Source organism: Chiloscyllium plagiosum, unplaced genomic scaffold (genome assembly GCF_037043375.1).
Source record: "Chiloscyllium plagiosum isolate Xiang-an unplaced genomic scaffold, Cpla_swu_hap1 HiC_scaffold_4, whole genome shotgun sequence".
Lineage (NCBI taxonomy): Eukaryota > Metazoa > Chordata > Chondrichthyes > Orectolobiformes > Hemiscylliidae > Chiloscyllium > Chiloscyllium plagiosum.
Window position 1 is genome coordinate 109,332,089 of NW_028270142.1, and position 23,306 is coordinate 109,355,394.

The 23,306-nt window shown below is 39.8% G+C and overlaps 1 protein-coding gene across 13 annotated transcripts in view; it reads right to left on the minus strand.

The window, feature by feature from the left end:
• LOC122548961 (uncharacterized) overlaps nt 1-23,306 on the minus strand; it is a 428,093-nt gene that overhangs the window by 277,870 nt on the left and 126,917 nt on the right. For all 13 annotated transcript variants that reach the window (XM_087986578.1, XM_087986574.1, XM_087986577.1 and 10 more), the window contains one exon: nt 16,756-16,830. In XM_087986578.1, the coding sequence (XP_087842704.1) occupies nt 16,756-16,830 (75 nt within the window). The remainder of the gene's footprint in view (nt 1-16,755; nt 16,831-23,306) is intronic.

Sequence of the window (23,306 nt, forward strand, 5' to 3'; positions counted from 1 at the left end):
ATTTCAAACAATTCCTACTCCACAGCCCCCTTCATTCCAAAAACTTGTCCCTACACTTCAATAGTCAGTGTAAATCTCCTGTAGTGTGACTAGAAGTGGAATGTAAGGCTTACATTCATGAGCCTACACTAAACCTCCGGAGCTATTTATATGACTATGTTATCAAGTCAGAAAAGACAAAAGATCAAGGCTAGAAAGTCTTACATAAAAGGTAAAGGACCAAAATTCATGCTACGGATGTGAAGCAGTCAGAAGCAGATGTCTCAGTTCCCGAATGTTTCTACACCAGAGATGCAAAGCAAGATAGGCAGTGAGTTTCTAAGCTAAAGCAGCTCTCAAGCCATTGAAAGAAAATCTTGAGATTTTGACATATGGGAAACCACAGGACAGAATCTCAATGCGTTGAAAGCATCCACAGTTGCACTGCTCTTCAAAAAAAATTCACAATATTTAACAGCTTAATGATGTTACTAAGTTGCCATCATTCTGTGATGTCCTTTATATAGTGATAGCCAATTCTGATTTTTTTTAAACTATTTTCTCTCTTCTTTCCAATTCATTTATTAAATATCTACATAATATTTAAAACAATATACAAATACATTTAAATTGCTACAAAAAAAAGTTGTTTGATTAAAATTCAATGACAGAAATTGAATGCTACTATCCCCAAAGTGCAGGGGGAAAAAATGAAATTAAATACATTAAGTATTTGTATTACTTCAGTTATTGCAACTGTTATTAGCCATTGCTGTACTGATAGCTCTTCTGATTAAATGAAGCAAAATTAGTATTTGGTATCTTGAGCACTTTGATGGATTAACAAAGATTTGGTTAGAAGTTCAATTTTGCAACCCAACAGTTCCTTCACCAGTAGTCAGCAAACCATTAGAGTCCAAAACATGAAAAATGTGGTATACAATACAAACTGCAATCCCTCTTCATACACAAAGTTACAGCCTTATAACAAAAGCTATGCAGATTTCCAGTGAATGGGTAAGCTATTGAGTTGTTTGCACAAGTATTACATTAATAATATATTAATTCTTTAATCATCACCAAACCCTAGATCAATAATTCACTACACCAGTCCAGCAGGTTTCAAAAAATTATGAAAATAAAGCAAAAGCGGCTAAAAATTTAAAAATACTCTTTGAATCATTGATGCTTTCCAGAACTATGATGCTTGGCAGAACTGGAACTGGAAATAATTGACAACAACCTTCACAAGATGATACTTTCAGAGCTGTAGAGTCGAGCTGTGCAAACATTTAATCACTGGAGTTGCTCGTGTGTGGTGCAGAAATGCCTGATTGATAAAAAGCTCCATGCTACGCTGCTAGACAGATAGTTGGAGGTAAGGGAGAAAAGGAAGCAAAAAAGGACAGGAAGTTAGTTTAAAGAAGTAGAAAGCAGATATTTTAAACAAACTAGCAATCTGGAACATGTTAGATCACAAACCATCAAAACCACACAACATTCACCAATTTTCTTCCTCTGCTCTGAAGTCTAAATTAGATGAGCAGCTCTGCAATCAACTTCACTCAAATGCCCATTAGTCCTGAGTGCGCCTCAAATCAAAATTAAAAAGCTTAATAAAGAGATTCACTGTGCACTTTCAGCTGGTCAATTTTCCCCACTCTACCCACAGGAGCAAAAAGCCAATGCTAATTCCTTGTCCTTACCAATCCAACACACTTAAGCAAAAAGGAGTTGTGTGGACTGTATGGTTCAGATGGTATGTGACTTTACAAGGCAAATATTTTCATCTACACAAAATCTCAATCTTCACATAATATAGTCATTGAATACAACACCTCGGAATACAGAGAGACCTGGAATATTTATCAGGCCAAATTACTCCGTACGTTACAATAGCTTACTTGGGTTGAATTTAAATTTTGCCTGCTCTTAATCTCTTACTAGCAGCATAAAAAGTTTGCTATTTTTAAAACTAGTGATTCAACTCTAATAAACTTGTTCAGTTGCCTGAATCATATTGTCAAAACCTATTTTAGCACAGAGTTGACAGGAATAGTATAAATACTAAGTGACTCATCATTCACTGATATTTAAAAGAAAACATGCACACGTGTCATTGCCTGTCGAAGGGGCGAATCGCTGCTGCGGCACAATATCTCAGCAGCTTGCTACTTCTAAATTTCCACTCACATATGCAAAAAGTTGTGGGCATCAACCTAAATCACTAGGAAAGGGTCACAGCCAAATGTACCTAATCTTTGCACAAAATCTTCTTGCTTACATAGTCCAAAAGGGATTCATGAGATTATTGCATGTCATTAGTGATGAAGCAGTCTTTTCAGTACATCTTAGTTCAACCAACCACAAAGATTTTTAAAGTCCTTTGATTTCAATCTGAGATCTTGCAAACCTCGTATTTCTACTGTTTTTTTTGAAGAAAGATGATCCCATACATTGATAATGATGTACAAAGAAACTTCTGATACAAGCCCTAAATTTAGCTTTTACTGATTTTAATTCTCATTTGTTCTAGGAACACTAGAATTTCACTACTCCCTGCCACCCTCAAAGCCAGGAACAGAGACAAAATGGTACATTCTTACTACCAGCTGTAGGTCACTTAAGTCAGCACAGACGAAACATTACATCACAATTTTTGCTTTAATCAGGTCACAGAATAGAAGGCATTGATGGCTAGGCGAGAATTCTTGCCCATCCCGAATTACATTACAAACAGTAGTGATGAGCTGTCTTCTTGAACCACTGCAATCTTTGTATCAAGACACCTACAGAATTATTCGGAAGGGAGTTCTAGGCTTTTGACCCATTGACAATGGTATGCTTCCAAGTAAGGATGGTGCTTACACAGTGATTTTCCTGTGCAACTGCTGCCCTTATTGCTCCAGGTGGTAGTGCCCTCAAATTGGGAAAGTGCTTTGGAGGACCTTTGGCAAGATATTGCAGTGCATTTTGTAGATGACACATTGTGCATGTTGCACGTGGTGGAAGGGATGTCAACCTTTGGATGACGTCAAGCCTCTTTAGTTGCACACATTCAGGCACATGGAAAATATTCTTACACACTTAAATGAAGCATCTGGAGGGATGTAGGGAAAGCACAGGCAGGTGGGACTAGTTTAGTTTGGGATTATGGTCAGTGTGAGCTGGTTGAACTGAAGGATCTATTTCTGTGCTGTAAGACTGATTTGTGCTTTTCCTTACATGCTAAACCAAAATAATTAAGCCATGACTGTACAGACTATTCAGATTCAAGCCTATTTTTTCTATAACATAAATCCGCACCAAGACAAATGTATTTAAGTTGGAACAAAAAAATCAGAATACTTTAGACCCAACCTAAATGGGTTGGCAACAAAAAGACAAAAGGAATGAAATTAAATTGTAAATTCACTCAGGTGATTGTTTGTGATTTATGTTTTTTCATACAAACAATATATGAGGACAAATTGAATAAACAAACCCACTCAATAGATCAGTGCAATATTACCTAGTATCATGCTACCTCCTGTACAATTAATAAATGGAAGTCCCAAGCACATTTTTTTTAGATTTGATTAGATTACTTACATTGTGGAAACAGGCCCTTCGGCCCAAACAGTCCACACCGACCCACCAAAGCGCAATCTACCCATTCCCCTACATTTACCCCTTTACCTAACACTATGGGCAATTTAGCATGGCCAATTCATCTGACCTGCAGATCTTTGGACTGTGGGAGAAAACCGGAGCACCCGGAGGAAACCCACGCAGACTCGGGGAGAATGTGCAAACTCCACACAGTCAGCCGCCTGAGTCAGGAATTGAACCCGGGTCTCTGGCGCTGTGAGGCAGCAGTGCTAACCACTGTACCACCGGGCTGCCCACAACACACAAGGTTCCACCGAGATAGCATTTATCTGCCACGAAAACAGAAACTCAATCTGAACCTCTTTTAGAAGGATTCAAACAAACAGATGAAAATAATTGAAGAACCACATCATTTGAGCTATGGTAAATGAGCCATTACACATTAGTCAACTCCAAGTCAAGGAGACCAATTTTATCAAATTAAGACACTTTGACATATCTTGCATTTTGCTCTGATTTTTGCTGAAGGCAACTCCATCACTTAGTCTAGTAATAAATCATGCAGGTCAGTGAGTGTCAGTTTCCAAGGTTTATTTAATCTTCTGACCTCTCAGCCAGTTCTATGTCCAAATGGCTAGTTCTCCTGTTATTCCGTGAGATCTAACCTTGCTCACCAGTCTCCTATTGGAAACCTTGTTGAACGCCTTCCTGAAGTCCATATAGATCACGTCTACCGGTCTGCCCTCATGAATCCTCTGTTACTTCTTCAAAAAACACAATCAAGTTTGAGAGACATTATTTCCCATGCACAAAGTCATGTTGACTATCCCTAATCAGTCCTTGCCTTTCCAAACACATGTACATCCTGTCCCTCAGGATTCCCTTCAACGACTTGCCCACCACTGACATCTTGCTCACTGGACTTACCACCATTCTTAAATAGTGGCACGACATTAGTGAACCTCCAATCTTCCAGCACCTCATCTGTGACTATCTCAGTAAGAGGCCCAGCAATCGCTTCTCTAGCTTCCCACAGAGTTCTAGGGTACACCTGATCAGGTCCTGAATATTTATCCACCTTTATGCGTTCCAAGACATCCAGCCCTTCCTCCTCTGTAATATGGACATATTTCCAGATGTCACCATCTATTTCCCTACATTCTATATCTTCCACGTCCTTTTCCACAGTGAGCATTGATACAAAATACTCATTTAGTATCTCCCCTATCTCTTGTGGCTCCACTCAAAGGCCACCTTGCTGATCATTGTGGGGCCCTATTCTCTCCCTAGTTACCCTTTTGACCTTAATGTATTTGTAAAAACCCTTCAGATTCTCCTTAACTCTATTTGCCAAAGCTATCTCATGTCCCTTTTTGCCCTCCTGATTTCCCTCTTAAATATACTCCTACTGCTTTTATATTCTCCTAAGGATTCACTCGATCTATCCTGTCTATACCTGACATAGGCTTCCTTCTATTTCCATCTCAACCCTTAACACTATGGCAGTCCCAGTCTATGTTTGAAAAGTTAAAACGCTTACCATAACCACCCTATTATTCTTACAGATAACATATCTCCTTACAAATTTGTTTCTCAATTTCCCTCTATGTGGGGGTCTATAATACAATCCCAATAAGGTGACCATTTCTTCCTTATTTCTCAGTTCCACCCAAATAAATGATCAGCTACAAAAGAGCCAATCGGTCTATTCTGCTCCTTATTTCTAAATTCCTCTGAGGTCAAGAGGCAGGTATATGTTAGGCAAGACTGCACCTGCTAAAACTATGCCTAGGCCATATAGCAAAAAGAAAGGCAATTCCACGAAAGATGTTTCCAAGATGACCCTGAATGGTAATAAGCTTTTGCAGCTTGGTGGTTACATTGCCACTTAGAAGAAACCAGATTAGCTGACAAAGACGAACTGCATTATCTACTAGCATGGAAAGAACGCTGACGATCCCCCAACAGTTGCTGGAAATACACAGTCAGCATCTATGTACCAACATACCAGCATTGCAGACAAAGTCCATTTCTACAATTTAATAGTTGAAGCTCTGAAGAACATCCCAAACGGTGAGAGCCTATTCATTCTGGGTGACTTCAATGCAGGTGGAGCAGACATTGATCAATGATCTGTTTCATCGTGAAAGATCATTGATAACAGACAATGCCTTCTTGACCTTTTTGCATCAATATGGATTCAGGTGAATTGGCGAGACAAGAAAACAAACACTTATCTTTACAGATAATTAACTTGCTACTCAGTCTTTCAGTTCCTTCCACACTCTTGTGTTACGGGTAATTATATGCACACACATGAACTAACAGCCCCACTTAAGTTTTTTTTTAAAACCTTAAAACGTTGATATGATTTACCAGATATTAATAAATTCACCATTTAGAATTCAACATTTGTATCAATCTTTTCTAAACAAATCAAATATTTTTCTTGTCCGCACTGCACATTATAATGCAATCAACATCAATGCCTTATTTCTCCATTCTTTAACACACAAATAACTACATTAAAGAAAATGTTATCTAGATTCTTATAAAAACATTCAATGCTCTAATTGTAAGACATACCTCTTTGAATAATTTCTTAGAGTAAGCATTTCCTTGCAAAACAGTCTGACAATTGATGACTGATTCAACCTATTCCCTTTTATAAATATTTCTCTTTCCCATTTCTTTCATACTAGCAAGCTTAGATCTTTTCTCAGCAAATGAACATTGTCCCAGAGCAGCTATGTCTAATTTAGAACTTGGTTAGTTCAGGATTTTTATGAAAAATTTATTACTCTGATTTCTTTCACACGTTTCATTTCAAAAGGTACTTTGTGCTGCTGTGTTTGTTACCACAATGCTCATACTTTCATGAGCAACCCTACATAGATAAATGATATGCATGATAGGTGAAGGGGTGGACGAATGTGTCAATTGAAATTTAGTCAGTACATCCAGTTCAGTCCCTATCCATTTCACCTTGTCCACAATTGCATTTTAATCTCTGCTGTAGATTGACTAAAACTAGTTAGTGTTTATTAACACAACATGAAACCACTTTCCTTCCCATTATCATGAAATATATTACTACAACGTTGTTAAACTCTCACAAATTCTTGTTTTTTCATTACACGGATCACATTTATCACCAAGTTTAGTGCATTCATCATGTTTCGTAGCATTTTTAACCTGTAAGATGATTAGCAAACTTGATGTAGTTTCAAGATAATTAGCCAATTTTCCTCTTTAAAATCTTACCTCCTGATCTCAAGACGACTTGTTTAATATTTAATGAAGGGGTTAGGTCTAAAGGGACATAATGTCTGGAAGGTGTGATCTGTAAATCCCACCGATTTCCCAAAAAAACAACTGTTTTTATTGTGAGTCATGTTCAATTCCACTAGTATTTTTCATGGATGGCATGGTCAAACAAGGGTATTTCACTTTTAAAAAAAACATAAAACAGGGTCAATTGTAGGTCATTTGGTCCACTGAACCTGCTCCAGAATTCAAGATGATGTCAGCTGATCTTCTACCCCAATGCCGTACTTCTGCTTTCCCGCCCACCTCCGTTAACATTTTTAAGGTCAAGAAATCTTTCTTTCCTAAATATATTCAGTTATTTGGCCACCACCTTGTGTAGTAGAAAATTCCACACAATCACTATCCTGCAAATAAATTTTTAGTCATCTTAGTCCTAGCACAATCTACACATCTCCTTAAATTTCCTCAGTAATCTTTGTGTATATTTATACTTTGGAAGATAGATATCAAGATGATCTACTAAGTGGCCTAGTATTTTCCACATATCTGCTAATTAGATCCCAATGATCATTTCCTGAAAACTGTACACTTCTTCCATCCCATACTCTCAGTCTTTATCAGCATACCACCTTACATCCATGTTCCTAATGTTCCTCTCTAAGATCACTAATATCTTCTCTGACAAAATTCTTCCTAAGATCAGGAATATCTGCCAGATTAAGTCACTTTACAACACCCTATAGTAAATTGTATATACTACTGAATCTTAAATTCAGAGGTTCATCCTATAAAAAGATAAAAATGCTACCATTTTATTTGAACTGTCCTAGATAAGCTTGACTGCTTGTCCCTTTTATCTTCCCCTGGAAGTTTTTAAATGCTCCTGTCAATCTTTCTAGAAACAGATAAGGATTCATCTCCTCACCTTAACCTTTCCTTGATCAACTTGAATAGACCTCTTATCTAATAACCACAAATCAATTCCAAGATACTAAATCTCGTGAATTCACTTTAGGGAACATGAAGTAGCATATAGCATGTCCAGATTCTTTTGTATATCAGGATTTCCCAATCTATTACCATTTAATAATAGTCACGATTTTGCCTATTGAAGTGATAATTTCACACTCGCCACATAACTCTCCATTTGCCATGTATGTGCCCACTAAGACACTAAATCACTTTCCAGTCACTTGGAAAAATTACATTTAATCCTCTCATTTAACATCATGATGTGGTGTGAATAGTTGGGGCACAAATATTGATCATTCCAGTACCCCACTACTCATCCATCTACTCTTTAAATAAAAAGATTTCTTTCAGGGCAGAAAGCTTTCTATCATGAAACTTTCAGAGTTCCAAACACAATAGTCCATAACGCATCAACACAATATTATCACCTCCTTCTCGATTGTACATTCGGTTTTGTTCCACAGGACATGCATGATGTAACGATCACCACAATATACAAAGAAACATCCAACACAGATTGCAACAATTATATGGAAAATCATTCTTTAATGTTTCAGAAAAGGGATTTGCGAGGATTCTACTTGCAGACTGAGTATACTCAAAAGCACAGTTTCTTTTTTAAAACCAGATCTATTGGGAATGATCTTTGCCATATGCCAGCTACAAAAGTAGTGCAAGGAACAGAACATAAAAAAAGTATACTTCAAAAATATACTTTATTCATAAAATATTTTGATGATCTGTACAATTGGTCATGCCATACATACGTAAACATTCCATTTCTTTACATAGAGACAGAGTAATCATTCATATATACAGGACTGTATGATTACTATCCACATATTTAGCTGGGGGGTCAGCAGAGCTCCCTTACTGCGTTGGCCCCCTGTGCTTAGGCAGGCAGACGTTACATGGTGGTCATTCTCCACTGCGTCTTGGCGACAGCTGCCCCAAGCTTCAGTGCGTCCCTCAACACGTAGTCCTGGACCTTGCAATGTGCCAGTCTGCAACACTCAGTCGGGGTCAACACCTTCACCTGGAAGATCAACAGGTTTCGGACTGCCCAGAGAGCGTCCTTCACCGAGTTGATGATCCTCCAGGCACAGTTGATGTACATCTCAGGGTGCGTCCCGGGGAACAGACCGTAGAGCACGGAGTCCCATGTCACGGAGCTGCTCGGGGCGAACCTCAACAAACACCACTGCATTCCTCTCCAGACTTCTTCTGCGTAGGCACATTTTAGAAGAAGGTGTGTGACAGTCTCGTCCCCCCCGCAGCCGCTTCGAGTCCGGGCGTGCATAAAGGATCTCACAGGCAGAGCCCTTCTCACCACCAGCCAAGCTAGGTCTTGGTGCTTGTTGGAAAGTTCTGGCGATGAGGCATTCTGCCAAATGGCTTTGACAGTCTGCTCAGGTACCCGTTCGATAGGATCCGCCCTCTCCTTTTCCCAAAGGGTCTCAAGGACACTCCGTGCTGACCACTTCCTGACGAACTTGTGGTCAAAGGTGTTTTTCTTCATCAATCCATCAACCCATCAATACAACAGATGGCACGAACGTGCCAAACAAGAAATTTTGGCACAGGTAGAACATCCTCAATGACAACAATAATTGCCATTCCTCCTTATCTGCAAGGATTCCTTTCTGGCAAACCTCAGAATGATGAAATTCAAGACCATGCTCTCCCCGACCATGTGTAGAAAACTGTGGTCTTGGGACAAGGTGCTACATCTCAATCACACTAAACAATTCCACTGGAAGTGATTGGAAACTTCGATTATCCTCAGATCCACTGTAACTGGGCAATCATTCTGAAGAAGAAATTGGTACACAAGGAAAGCTACAGCAATAGTGGGTGCACAGGTAACAATGTTCCATGAATCCTTCAATTCTGGTAAAATCCCACAGGACTGAAAAAACAATCAATTTAACTCCTTTAAACAAAGAGTGAGGGGGTGAAAAAGTGAAGTGACTCTAGGCAAATTAGCTTAATGCCCATCATTGGGAAAATATTAGAGTCTATTGCAAAGGATATGATCAATCATTTAGAAATGCATCACAAGTAAGCATGGCTTCATGAAGGGGAAATCATGCCTGACAAGTTAACTAGAATTCTGAGAGATGGACAGATAAAGGGGAAATAGTGGATGTGATATTTGGATTTTTAGAAAACGTTTGATAAGGCTCCACACATTAGCAGTGGAGCCCATGGTGTTGGAGGTAGTTTACATAGAGGATTGTTCAACTAACAGAAAACACAGTTGGGTTAAGAGGGGCATTTTCAGTGTGGCAAACTAGTGGTGTGCCACAGGGATCATGCTGGGGCTGTAATTATTTATAATAATTTATCAATGACTTGAATATGGAAAGAATATTTCAGCTGTCAAAAATAGGGGTGTTTGAGGATGACACAAAGTCTAAAAGGGACATAGTTTTGTTCCTTGCTTAACCTAACTTAGCAGATGGAATATAATGGGGAAAGTAAGACTTTGGCAGGACGAACAGAGGGGCTGAATGTTATTTAAATGAAGAAAACTACACCACAGAGGATTTGAGAGTCCTCAACGATGAATCTCAAAATCTAGCATTCAAGTTCAGCAGATAATAGGGAAGGCAAATGTAATGTTAGCCTTTAGTTCAAAGGGAATGGAGTGTTAAGTAGGGAAGACTTATAAAGCTATACAAGACATTAGTCAGACCACAGCTGTAACCCTGTGAAGTATTTTGCACCTATTATTACAGGAAGATATACTGGTACAGGAAGTAGTTCAGAGAATGTTGACAAGATTGACCACAGGGAAGGAGGGGTTACCTTGAGTTGAGTAAACTGGGCAAGTACTCATTGGATTTTAGATGAGTGAGAGGCAACTTTATCGGAACATACAAGATTCGTAGGAAATGTAACAAGGCAGATGCAGAAAGATTGTTACCCTTCATGGGGAAGTCGAGAAACAGGAAGTCAGCCTGTTCAGATACAAATGGAGGAATAATTATGGAATTCTTCACCATGGACCTATTGAGGTTTGGTCAATGGGATACTGAAGGTAGAAATTAAAAATTTTTTTGTTTGCAAAGGAATAAGGGTTTAGGGAAGCCGCAGAAAAGTGGAGTTGAGGATCATCAGATCAGATATTATTTCAAATAAGTTTCACAGCAGACTCAAACTGAATTGTTTGCTTCAGCTCGCATGTCTTATAGTTACCATCTCTCATGGATGGAGGCTGATGTGATATTTGGTCTGTACAAATCAACCTTTAAGGTTCAGACTAATGTAAACTTATGCTAACAAAAGGAAGAATGCTTTTGGTATAAAAGGCACAGTTATGTTTTATAATGGTTTAGTTCTGCAATTTATATTGCAAAATATACACACACACATATATAGAACAAAAACAACTTTGGAATTATGTCCCATTATGAGACTTGTAATTATTTTGTCCTTAAGATTGTGACATTTGGAATGATGGTTAATTGGAGTAGTGTTGTGAACTTGGTACAGATGCTGCCAGACCTGCTCGAATTTCTCCAACTTTTCATTGTTTCAAATTTCTAGCATTCATTGTTCTTTGGTTTGTGTTCCAACTAATACATTGCTTCATCTTCCAATTTTAAAAAAGGAAAAAAATCTGGAACTACTGCAATTCTAGTTTCAAAACGATCAGCAGAGTATTCCAATCTGGTTTGCATTCTGCAATATGTCCACTTACTACTTCAAGAGGAAAAAGTCATAACTTCCCATTGTATCTAGGCTGATCCTCTTGATAAGTCTCAAGAGTCAGGTTAACAGACTGTCCATGCAATGATCTTTATTATAAAAAGAAATCTGCTGGATCTAACATCAAAAGATTTGGGTTGTGTCAAGTGCTGCCAGGCACAAACAAAAGGAAAGAAAAAATTTTTTGGCAAGCTGGCATTCATTCACCATCGCAGGAGCGAGATAGGTACCAACTGAAGAGAGGCAGTACAGCAAGAACAGAACAAGCATAAACATGTTGGGGGTGGGGGGAGAGAAGAGAAAAAATAAAGTGTAAAGCAGATAATTAATTAGTTGGGGTGTATTCTTTTACTTTCTTGATATGAGGGTATTAATTTGAACCAAGAACTGGAACATTAAGAATTTCAAATGAGTTACATAGAAACGATCACAGAGGTTTGGAGGAAGCAAGACACTTCAAACAAGGCATTAACTAGATTCAAAAAGAAGAAATAGATTCTTAGATCATGAATGTGTCACAGAAATTACAAGACCACAACCACTTGGCCCAAGCTAGTCTGTGGAAAAAGTGAGGACTGCAGATGCTGGAGATCAGAGCTGAAAAATGTGTTGCTGGAAAAGCGCAGCATTTTCCAGCTCCAAGCTAGTCTGTGTCAGCTTTCTGTGGAGCAATCATGGCTCAGTGGTTAGTACTATTGCCTCGCAGCACCAGGGACCCTGGTTCAATTCCCGCCTCGGGCAACTGTCTGTGTGGAGTTTGATCATTCTCCCAGTGTCTGCGTGAGTTTCGTCTGGGTGCTCCGGTTTCCTCTCAGTCCAAAGATGTGCAGGTTAGCCGAATTGGTCATGCTGAATTGCCTGTAGTGTTAGGTGCATCATTCAGGGGAATGGATCTCTTCAGAGGGTCGGTGTGGACTCGTTGGGCCAAAGGGCCTGTTTCCACACTGTAGGGATTCCAATCAAATCCAATCCGTCCCATTCTCCCTGATGCTCTGCAGGTTTATTTTGCTCAAGTGCCCATTCAATTTCCTTTTGAAATAACAGACAACTTCCACTTCCACAATCCTTACAGGTAACAATCGCTCCTTGCATTATACCTCTAACTACATGCTGATCCTTACTGTCTTCTTTTTGCTTTGCTTTTATGTACAGGTGTAATTCAAGTTACTACCTTCAAACTCCTACTTTTTAAAAAACTTTCTCCCTAGCTCTTGAAATTCAAAACTATTGGAGCTCAATATTTGGCCTCTTATGATTAGATTCCCAACAGTGTGGAAATAGGCCCTTCTGCCCAAGTCCACATCGACCCTCTGAAGAGTAAAGACCCCCCCCCCCACCTCCCTCCAGACTAATTTCCCTCTCACTAATGCACCTAACACTATGGGCAATTTAGCATGGCCAATTCACCTGACCTGCAGGAGGAACCCCATGCAGACACAGGGAGAATGTGCAAACCCTACGCAGACAGACAGTCGCCAGAGGCTGGAATTGAACCTGGATCCCTGGCACTGTGAGGCAGCAGTGCTAACCACTGAGCCACCGTGTCATCCCAAAATCTTTGTGTCAGCATCCACCACAATTGCTTGTTCACATAATTCTTCCGACAGAATATACGACAGTCAGTCCAGGATATCCTTTATGCAGGCACTAGGGAGGCAGGAAGGTCTGTCTGTTACCCAACTATAGAATCAACTGACTTCTGCACCTCTCTATGCTCTCCTTTGCCATCGGTTGTCAAACGTTCAGTACACTTTTTCCAAGGTACCATCATTTCTACAGTTTCCCACAGCAAAGAAGCCTGCATCTCCTCTTCTTCTTCCAGATTGCCATTCATCAACTACTGAATTCTTACTGCTTGTGTGTGACCACCAACCAGCATTTATGATTCAGGTACACGCCACCTCACTGCTCTAAATGGCTCAAAATTTGAAAATTTAAGCTTGTGCCATTGGAGATCTTCAAAACATGAAGTATCCTCAAGTTTCCATATTGTACAGAAATTGCAAACATGTCTCACCTGACCATCCCAGGAATGACAGATTTTCTTTCAAGGTTAGTTTAGGGTTCTTCCACTTCTTAGAAGGGATCAAGAGGTGATTTTATAGAAATACAAAAGACTATGTCTACTGTAAGCATCAAAGAAAAGCTGTTCCTATTAGCCAATCAAATAAGGAAGCATAGACTTGAGGGCTTTGACAAGATGTGCAGCTTTTTTTAAAAACACAAGTTAGATAACCTGAAACTGACATCCCATAATGTGATAGAGACTGACCAATGATTTCAAAAGGAAATTGGTTCAATTTGAAAAATTATCTTGCAGTATCGCAGGAACACAGAGAGAAAAAGGAACTAATGAACTATTCAAGAGAGCAGACATGAACTTAATGTGCCAAATGGCCTCCTCTGTGCCTTAATAATTGTAACTGATCCTAAGGAAATGGTGAGGCTTTAACAAAGTATTTGCATTTATAGGCAAGCAGTCATCAATTATGCTGAATTCCTTCAAGAAACTGAGCTATTTCTAGTGGAGGCGAAAGACATCCTCTAAAAATTAGGTATTGGTAAGACAATGGACTTGTTTTAGGTCAAGAGCCACACATACCTCCCCCACCAGTCCTCGTAACAAAGTGGATAAAGCCTCTCATAGCACACGACCTAGTTTCAAGTGGTTAGGGAATTTCTGTATCATTATGCACAAAGCATCACAACTATATGGGGCAGATTAAGTGAGGCAGTTTATTCTCAAATTTTATGCTATTCAAGTTATTAGATGGAGGAACATAAACTCAATCTTTTGCACTGTTAATACTGTAATTACTTCACATGTACTAGTCCTCTCCATTCCCAATGATCATTAGGAATACAGGGTAGTATGTTGATCCTTTTCAGTCTCAAGTTTCCCATTTTACAGGCAAAATTTAGAAATTAAGAAAAAATATGCATATCAAATAACATCACACATAGTCAACCAGCTTTGCAGAATTTTAATCTGCTTTGTAAAATTGTTATCCCTAAAGGAATACCCCAGACATGAGCAATTACTTAATTGATAAAAGCTTTGTCATAGAGACAGATAAATTAGGTAGTTAGCACATTTCAATCAATAATTACTTAAATGTAAGAACTCAACAATGCAACAGTAGGACCACTAAGTAGCTTCAAAGCTCAAGTTAGGGGAAAACAAATAGTAAAACAAATAGAGTTCAACATTAATTTTTCTATAAAGCAATAAATTGAATAAGATGAGAAGTACCTGAAATTAAAAAAAAATAAACGAATAAAAAAACTACCCTAAAGATTCAAGCATTGACTAAAATACATTAGAAGTGATTCCAGTTCACTAATATAATTAGCAAGTATCATTCTTCCAAACTCCTCTTAGAAATTCTTATACAGAAGGACATGAGGAGAATCAAATTTTATTTTAGATTCACTTGTGGAACATGTTGTTGACTGGCCAGCATTTATCACCTGCCCATGGTTGTCCTGGAGAAGGTGGTGGCAAGTTGCCTTCTTGAACCACTGCACTTCCAGTGCTGTAGGTTGACCCACAATGCCAGGATTTTGACTGAGTGACAATGAAGGAACAGGGATATATTTCCAAGTCAGAACGGGGAGTCACTTGGAAGGGAACTTGCAGGCAGTGACATTTCCATCCTTCTGCTGCCCTTGCCTTTATAGATGGAAGGCGCTGTCTAAGGATTTTTAGCGAAGCTCTGCACTTTGGCGCTTCTTGCAGATTGTTGCAGGACTGTATACTGAGTGATGGCAGTGAAGGGAGTGGATGCTTGTGGATGTAGTGCCAGTATAGTGGGGTACTTTGTCCCAGATAGTGTCAAGCTTCTTGAGCGTTGTTAGAGCTGCCACCGTTCCAGGCAAGTGGGAGATATTCCATCACACTCCTGACTTGTGCCTTGTATATGAAGAACGGGCTTTGGGGAGTCAGGTGGTGAATTACTTGCCACAATATTCCTGGACTCTGTTCTGCTCTTGTACTCACTGTATTTGAGTGTCCAGATGAGTTTCTAATCAAAAGGTATCACCAAATAGGTTTATGAAAGGAAATCTCGCTGATGGCAACACCATTGAGTGTCAAGGCATGGTGGTTAGATTGTCACTTATTAAAAGGTAGTTATTAAAGGTAGTTATTTCATTTGAAACAAGCTTTGGACAATATCCGAGGAGTTGCACATGGTGCTGAACACTGCACAATCGTTGGTGAGCATATATCAATTCTAATGTTATGATGGAAGGAAGGTCATAGATGAAACAGATGAAAGTGGTTGGGTCTAGGACACTACTTGAGAAACTCTTGCAGAGTTGTTCTGCAGCTGAGATGACTGACCTTCAACAACCACAACCATTTTCTTATGTTTCTTTGTTACTATATTTATGAGATTATCGGCTTCTCCCCAAACACATGAACATCAATACTGAGACGAGGGGTAATTCTAAATGGTTTCTTCACTTTCATCCACTGCTTAGAGAGGACTTCATCAAAAAAAAGATCTGCTCATCACAAAGCCTTCCTGCCTCAAGTCAATGATCGGTAACCTCAAAACATCTAGTTTTCTAAAACAGCAGCAGCAGGAGGGACAGCCAAAAAAAAAAAGGACTGTATTCCTAACTACTAGCAGATAGAGAAAAATGTTTCATGACTGTGGAGGAGCAAATTACTGCAGATGGTGGCATCTGTACTGAAAACAAAAAAATGGTAGAGATCATCTAGATGACTCTTCTAAACTCAACATCAGATTGTTTTCTCTCCATGGATGCTGACTGACCCACTGTGATCTCCAGTACATAATTGTGGGATTAAGAAAGGATTTTCACACTGACTTAGCCAAATTGCTTATATTCCTTGGCTAGATATCTCTACACTGTCCCTAGAACTATCCAGGAATCACGGTAAGCACTACTTGAAAGTGAAGATGCAGAAAGTAGTGAGGAGTGCATTATGACCAACTATGATATTCAGAAAGTGAAACAAAAACTTTCTAATCATTCAATGCTGAAGAATCACTAATTAGGAGGGAATGCCGCACCTGTTAACTCTTATCCCTTTGAGAATCAAGTCCTAAGTAGAAGGGAATTCCTTCATTTTTGAAAAATATGCTCTTTGTCCAAACAGAAGAAATCATATCCAAAATAATCATAGCTTTTACCAAAGATTCCTATCTGAATTTCTGCAGTGAGTAGAGATACAGAAAGTTCTTGTTTCAACCTTACCCATGCCATCAGTTTTTCCGACACCATGCTCTCCATTGGGTAACTCTGCTGATTCCTGTTCAGTTGCCCCAGGGCCTGCAGAATAACATACAAAGTAGTCAGACACTACACACAAATAACATGATTCAGAATACTCTTAGCTCCAGAGCTCAAAAAGTTACATGACCACCTGTCTGTCAAGGACCAGGGGACCAGACTATTATTGATTCTGGAAGTGCTAGATGTTCAAAAGCAATTAACAACCATGCATAGCTCCTCCAACACATCAAGTCCAATATGACTACCAGCTTCGAAGAGTCATATCAGACTTGAAATATTAAGTCTATTTGTATCTCCATTGATGCTGCCAGAACTGCTGTATTTCTCCAGCACTTCATTCTAATTTCAGATTTTCAGCTACCACAATATTTCACTCTGTCCTCCAATTCCATGGCCAGTATATTTTAAGTTCTGGGCCAGATCCACATGTTACAACTAGCAAGCAAGTCCTGAATTATTAGCTCTGAATCATGAGGAACCACCATCTGTTAAATTCATTGCCGCTAACTAAATCAAATTTCGTTTTTATTAAAAAGGGTTTCTGGAACACATTGGCATGCTGGGACAACCAGGTTTTCCACAGTTGAAAATAATAATTTCTTCCCAAAAACTGCAGTTAATACAGAGGAACTTGGTGAAATTAGTATAACTAGGAAGAAGGTATGAAGTAAACCAATGAGATTAAAGGCAGACAAGTCTCCAGGCCTGATGCTCTGCACTTTAGGGTATTAAAGAAAGTGGCAAAACAGATAGTAGATGTATTATTTATGATTTTCTAAAATTCCCAGGACTCTGGAAAGGTACCAGTAGATTAGAAAGACACTAATGTGACATCCTTATTCGAAGGATTAGTTAGGCATAAAGTGAGAAACTATGGGCCAGTTTGTTTGACCTCTGTAGCCAAATTGCTAGACTCAATCAATCATAGAGGAGGAAATAACTGAATACTTGGATAAACAAAGCTTAGCTCACGAGTGGCAACAGGGGTTCATGAAGGAGAAGGTATGCTTTACAAGTATGGAATTGTTTGAGGATGTAACTACTAAGGTGGATATAGTACATCTAGATTTCCAGAAAGCATTTGACAAGGTGCCACATAGAAAGCTAGATCCGGGGGGTTAAGGGTAGTTTATTGGCTTAGATAGAGGATTGGGTGGCTGACAGAAAACAGAGGGTTGGGTTAAATTGGTCCTTCTCTGGATGGCAAGCTATAACTAATGGGTTGCAGCAGGGTTCAGGTCTCAGACCTCAATTATTTACAATATTGTGCATGATAATAAAATAGGTGGGAAAGCACACTATCATGAGGAGATAAAGCATTTACAGATGGACATTGATAGGCTAGGAAAACAGGCCAGAATCTGGCTGGTGAGGTTTAATGTGGATAAGTGCAAGGTTACCCATTTTGGCTAGAAAATAAAAAAGGGTAAATTATTTACATGGCAAATTCAATATGCACTAGTGCAGAGGGATCTAGGTGCACTTAGATATGAATCGCAGAAAATGGGTATGAAGGTGCAGCATATAATAATAAGGAATGCAAATGGAATCTCAGCATTTATTGCAAAAGGATTGGATTATATATATAAAAAAAGTGTTGTTACAATTAGAAGGCATTGGTGAGACTACATTGTGTCCAGTTTTGCTCGGCTTACTTAAGAAAGCATCTGGTAACACTTGAGGCTGCAATTTCCCTTCTCATGTGGTTGAAGATGTCCTCCAACGCATCTCATCCACATCCTGCACCTCCGCCCTCAAACCCCACCGCTCCAACCGTAACAAGGACAGAACCTCCCAGGTCCTCACCTTCCATCCTACCAACCTTTGCATAAACTGCATCATCCGCTGACATTTCCGCCATCTCCAAACTGACCACACTACCAGGGATATATTTCCCTCCCCACCCCTTTCCGCAAAGACCGGTCCCTCCATGACTACCTGGTCAATTCCACGCCCCCCAACAACCCACCCTCCCCTCCTGGCACTTTCCCCTGCCACCGCAGGAATTGCAAAACCTGCACTCACACCTCTCCTCCCCCCGTGCCCCCTCACCTCCATCCAAGGCCCAAAGGAGCCTTCCACATTCATCAAACGTTTCACCTGCATATCCACCAATATCATTTATTGTATCAGTTGCGGTCTCCTTTACATTGGGGACACTGGACGCCTTCTCGCAGAGCACTCTAGGGAACATCTTCAGGACACCCGCACCAGTCAACCCTACCACCCCATGGCCCAACATTTCAACTCCCCCTCCCACTCTGCCGAGGACATGCAGGTCTCTGGCCGCCTCCTCCACCACTCCCTCATTTTACAACGTCTGGAGGAAGAACGCCTCATCTTCCGCCTCGGAACACTTCAACCCCAGGGCATCAATGTGGACTTCACCAGTTTCCTCAATTCTCCTCCCCCCACCTTACCCCAGTTCCAACCTTCCAACTCAGCACGATCCTCATGACCTGTCCTACCTGCCAGCCAATCTTCCTTCCCACCTATCCACTCCACTCCACCCTCTTTGACCCATCACCTTCATCCCCAGCTCCATCCACTTATTGCACTCTTGGCTACCTTCTCCCCAGCCCATCCCCTCCCATTTATCTCTCCACCCCGGAGGCTCCTTGCCTTCATTCCTGATTAAGGCCTTTGACAAAAACGTCGGTTTTCCTGCTCCTCGGATGCTGCTTGACCTGCTGTGCTTTTCCAGCACCACACTAATCTAGACACTGTTCAAAGGAGGTTCACCAGATTGCTTCAAGGGATGAAAAGGCTGTCGTACAGAGTGCAGTTGAAAAGCTTGGGTTTATACTTGCTGGAGTTCAGAAAAAGGAGGGGAATCAGATTGAGGAAATGAATGCTAAAGGGTATTGAGAAGATATACATTGAATAGATGTTCTCCTTTGAGAGATAGTCAAGAACAAGAGGTTGTAGATATACAATGTGAGGAGGTAGGTTCAAAATTGCAATGAGGAGAAACTACTTCTCTCAAGGGGTTGTGAATCTGTGGAACTCGGAGGCAGAATCAATTAACAGATTCAAGAAAGAAACAGATAGGTTTCTGATGAAAAGCCAGATAAAGGTCAATGGGGAGCAGGTAGGAAAGTGGATTTGAGACCAGGATAAGATCAGCCATGATCATGTGAAATGGCAGAACAGGCTCGAATGGCTGAATTGCCTGTTCCAGCTAACTTATACGTTCGCAAATAAGTGCATATCATCTTTATCGTCATGATTAATTTCTAAACAATTTTACACTCTTTGTAATCAATGGCATTTTATGGTAAAAAGGGACTGAGGTACATAACACTTGCAACAAACATTTGCAATAATGAGAGATCTCTAGAAATATGATTGCACGGTTGCTCAGTAGTTAGCAGGGACCCGGGTTCGATTCCTGCGTTGGGTGCTTGCCTGTGTGGAATTTGCACATTCTCCCATGTCTGCGTGGGTTTGCTCCGGTTTCCTCTCACAATCCAAAGATGTGCAGGTTAGGCAAATTGGCCATGCTAAATTGCCATAGTGTTCAGGGATGTGTAGTTTAGGTGCACTAGTCTGGGGTAAATGTACAGTAGTAGGGGGATAGGTCTGGGTGGAATACTCTTCGGAGGATCGGTATGGACTTGTCGGGCCAAAGGGCCTGTTTCCACACTAGAGGGATTCTATGAGCAGTTTTTTTTTCAAACCAAAATACCACTGTACACAGCTAATGAAGAAATGTTGAATAACGTAGGCACAAGAGAACAAATTCTTCAAAATCACCAAGGTACAACTTGGGCATGTAGGTGAAGAAACAAGAACATCTGGTATTGATTAGTAAAATAGTTGGGACAAAAACGAAAGCAAGGAAGACAATGACAATTTACGAAGCAAAGCAAATAAGATTTTTGAGCACCAAGATAGAGAATGCTATCAAGGACCATGAGAAATTAAGGTAATTATAACAACCGATATTGTAAAGCATGGTATCAGAAGAAATCAATGGTCCATGTAATTTCAACTTCCTCCCTGTATGCAATCACCATAGTCCCGTCTACTGGACTACTGATTATTTTCTCATTTGCATGTGTCCTTCATTTACTCTTCCCTTTCTTGAGATGTCTCCAGTTCCACCTGCACTGAAGGTACTTTAATGAAGAACCTTAAACAGTCAAGCTATTGTCCTTTAAGCATTACCATTGACATCGGTTTGCTAGGTGGCCTACAGTCCAATTCTGCTTTGACATCAAAATCAGTTGCACTCCTTTCTCTCCTTAACAGCCATATGTTCCCTTGCCCATACCTGGTGTACTCAAATGTGGTAAACCTTAATATAAATAGGAGAAATGCGTCACGCCTTTGAAAGTATGCTACCCTTGATTCAGCTAAAGTTTCCCTAGTTAAACAGTAAGAGGGCCAGAGCATCTTTTTCAAATTCCATTATTGATTCCATCATCCCCTTGGGACAATACCCCATGTTGAGTCAGACTGCTGAGTCAGAACATAGAATCGGAAGTGCAGTCTATGTCACCGCCAACCTTGTTTCTGCCCATCTAATGTCAAATCCCTCATTCACGCCTACAGACTGAAATGCTCTTCTGGCATTTCTTCCCATCTTCATATAGTTCAGCTCCTCCAAAACCTGTCCCCCCCACCCTCCCAAATCTCTTCCAATCCTGGCCTACATCTTGTTTATTTATCACTCCAAAGCATAGTTCTCAGTGCAAAGCTACAAAGTAAAATTCCGCTTGCTGATACCCATTCCAATAACCTTCTCCTGTCCAAAAGCCTTCAGATTTAGAACAATGCAGAGCTTTGACTTGTGCATTTACCTCACCATTAAGTCAAAAATAAGCTGTCTATATCAAATACTGGTGTTCCCTCCCCAAACTTTTCTGCTCAACTTTTCTTTTTTCCCCTAAACAAGTCAGAAGTGCTTTATGAAAATAATTTTGTTACTCAAACTGTTCAGTAGGTTGTGTGGAAACATGAGCCTAAATTCATTAAGTTGTGTGGAGATCTTAACACTGTTGCAAGATATAGTGACATACAGAACAACAGTAGGGCAACTGAAGTGGTGGAACTATATTCATTATATAATTACATAAATTATTGCTCCTGTGCTAGTGGTGAGGTTATTTATCATTTTCAATGATCTGCACGAAACATGGTTATAGATGTACACAAAACTATCCTTAAGATAGCTATCACCTAATGCCTAGCTGAATGTATAGTTTTCCACATATACAATTATTTGAGGGATGATGGCAAGAATGCCTCATAACTCACCATTGTACTCGGACCATTCAGATGTTCAGATGAAAGCCGTCCAACGATTCAGTTCTTAGTTTTTCCCAGTACTGATGTTAGTGCTCCACAAATCAAAACCTATTTATTTATGTCAATTTTTTTGCACATATTTAACACTGTGCTCTTGTTTACACAATGTGAATTTACTCATGGCTCCAGTAATTATCTAAAGATTATTAAACGTTGAGGCTCTGCTTTTAAAAATTAGCCCTTAGTTGCTCACGTTCCATGAGCAGAACTTCTTTCGTCGTCTGATGTCATTGGTACAAGATCATGGGATCCTTCCTCTACCACTACAAGGTCCTCTCTGATATAGAGCAGATATCTGAAACCATGACACCAGTTGGGCAGTACAGCCTTCTGGACTCAAAACGCTCAGTCGCACAGAACTGCACCTATCCCCCAACTACACTGTTTCCTACAGTTTCTATTCATTTCTCCTACATGAACAGATCCTTGCACCATGATGCCAAGATGAAATATCTCATTCACCTCCTATATCTCTTACTCAAGAACCTAGAATCTGTTTGGAATAGCTAAGCCTCCTCCACTTCTACTGTCTCAATCTCCATAACTGCCTCACTCACAAGCACACCTTACTGTTCCCGATCACAGACCAAATCAGAAGACATTATCCTAAGGGGACCAGTGTCTGGGCAAATTTCACTAAAAGGTAGCACAGTGTTTGAAGTTTAACCACCCACTTATGAACTCTTAATCACAGTTGCTGAAACCCAAGCACTTACTGGAAATGTTGTTGTAGATTACATTGGCATTCTTTAGAATCCACAAACTACAGCTGGAATACTTGCCTTGCTACCTTTGTGGAGTTATAGTTAAACATGCCTTTATTCTTGCTTCTGCTTAGAAGTGTAATATTTTAATTAATACTGTCTTGGTCCTGATGGAAATGCCCAAGCTCAGATAAGATAAAAAAAACACTGCCTTCTTTTCCAGAATGTAACCATTTTTATTTGGAATGTAATAAAAATTCAGATTCAGATCTCTAGCTCTTCAAACTCTAACTGCTACCCTCTACTAGAAATTATCCTCTATTCCTGGAAAGAGACATATGATTTATAGAATCTGTCTCATATTAAAAGAATAGAAAAAAAGCAGCATCACTTTTTCCCTTCTATACTAAATTCCCAACTACACATGATTTTCAGCTATAGTTGTTGAGGCTGAAAAGCTTATAGTAATTAGGATGAGCTGCTCAAAGGGATGCC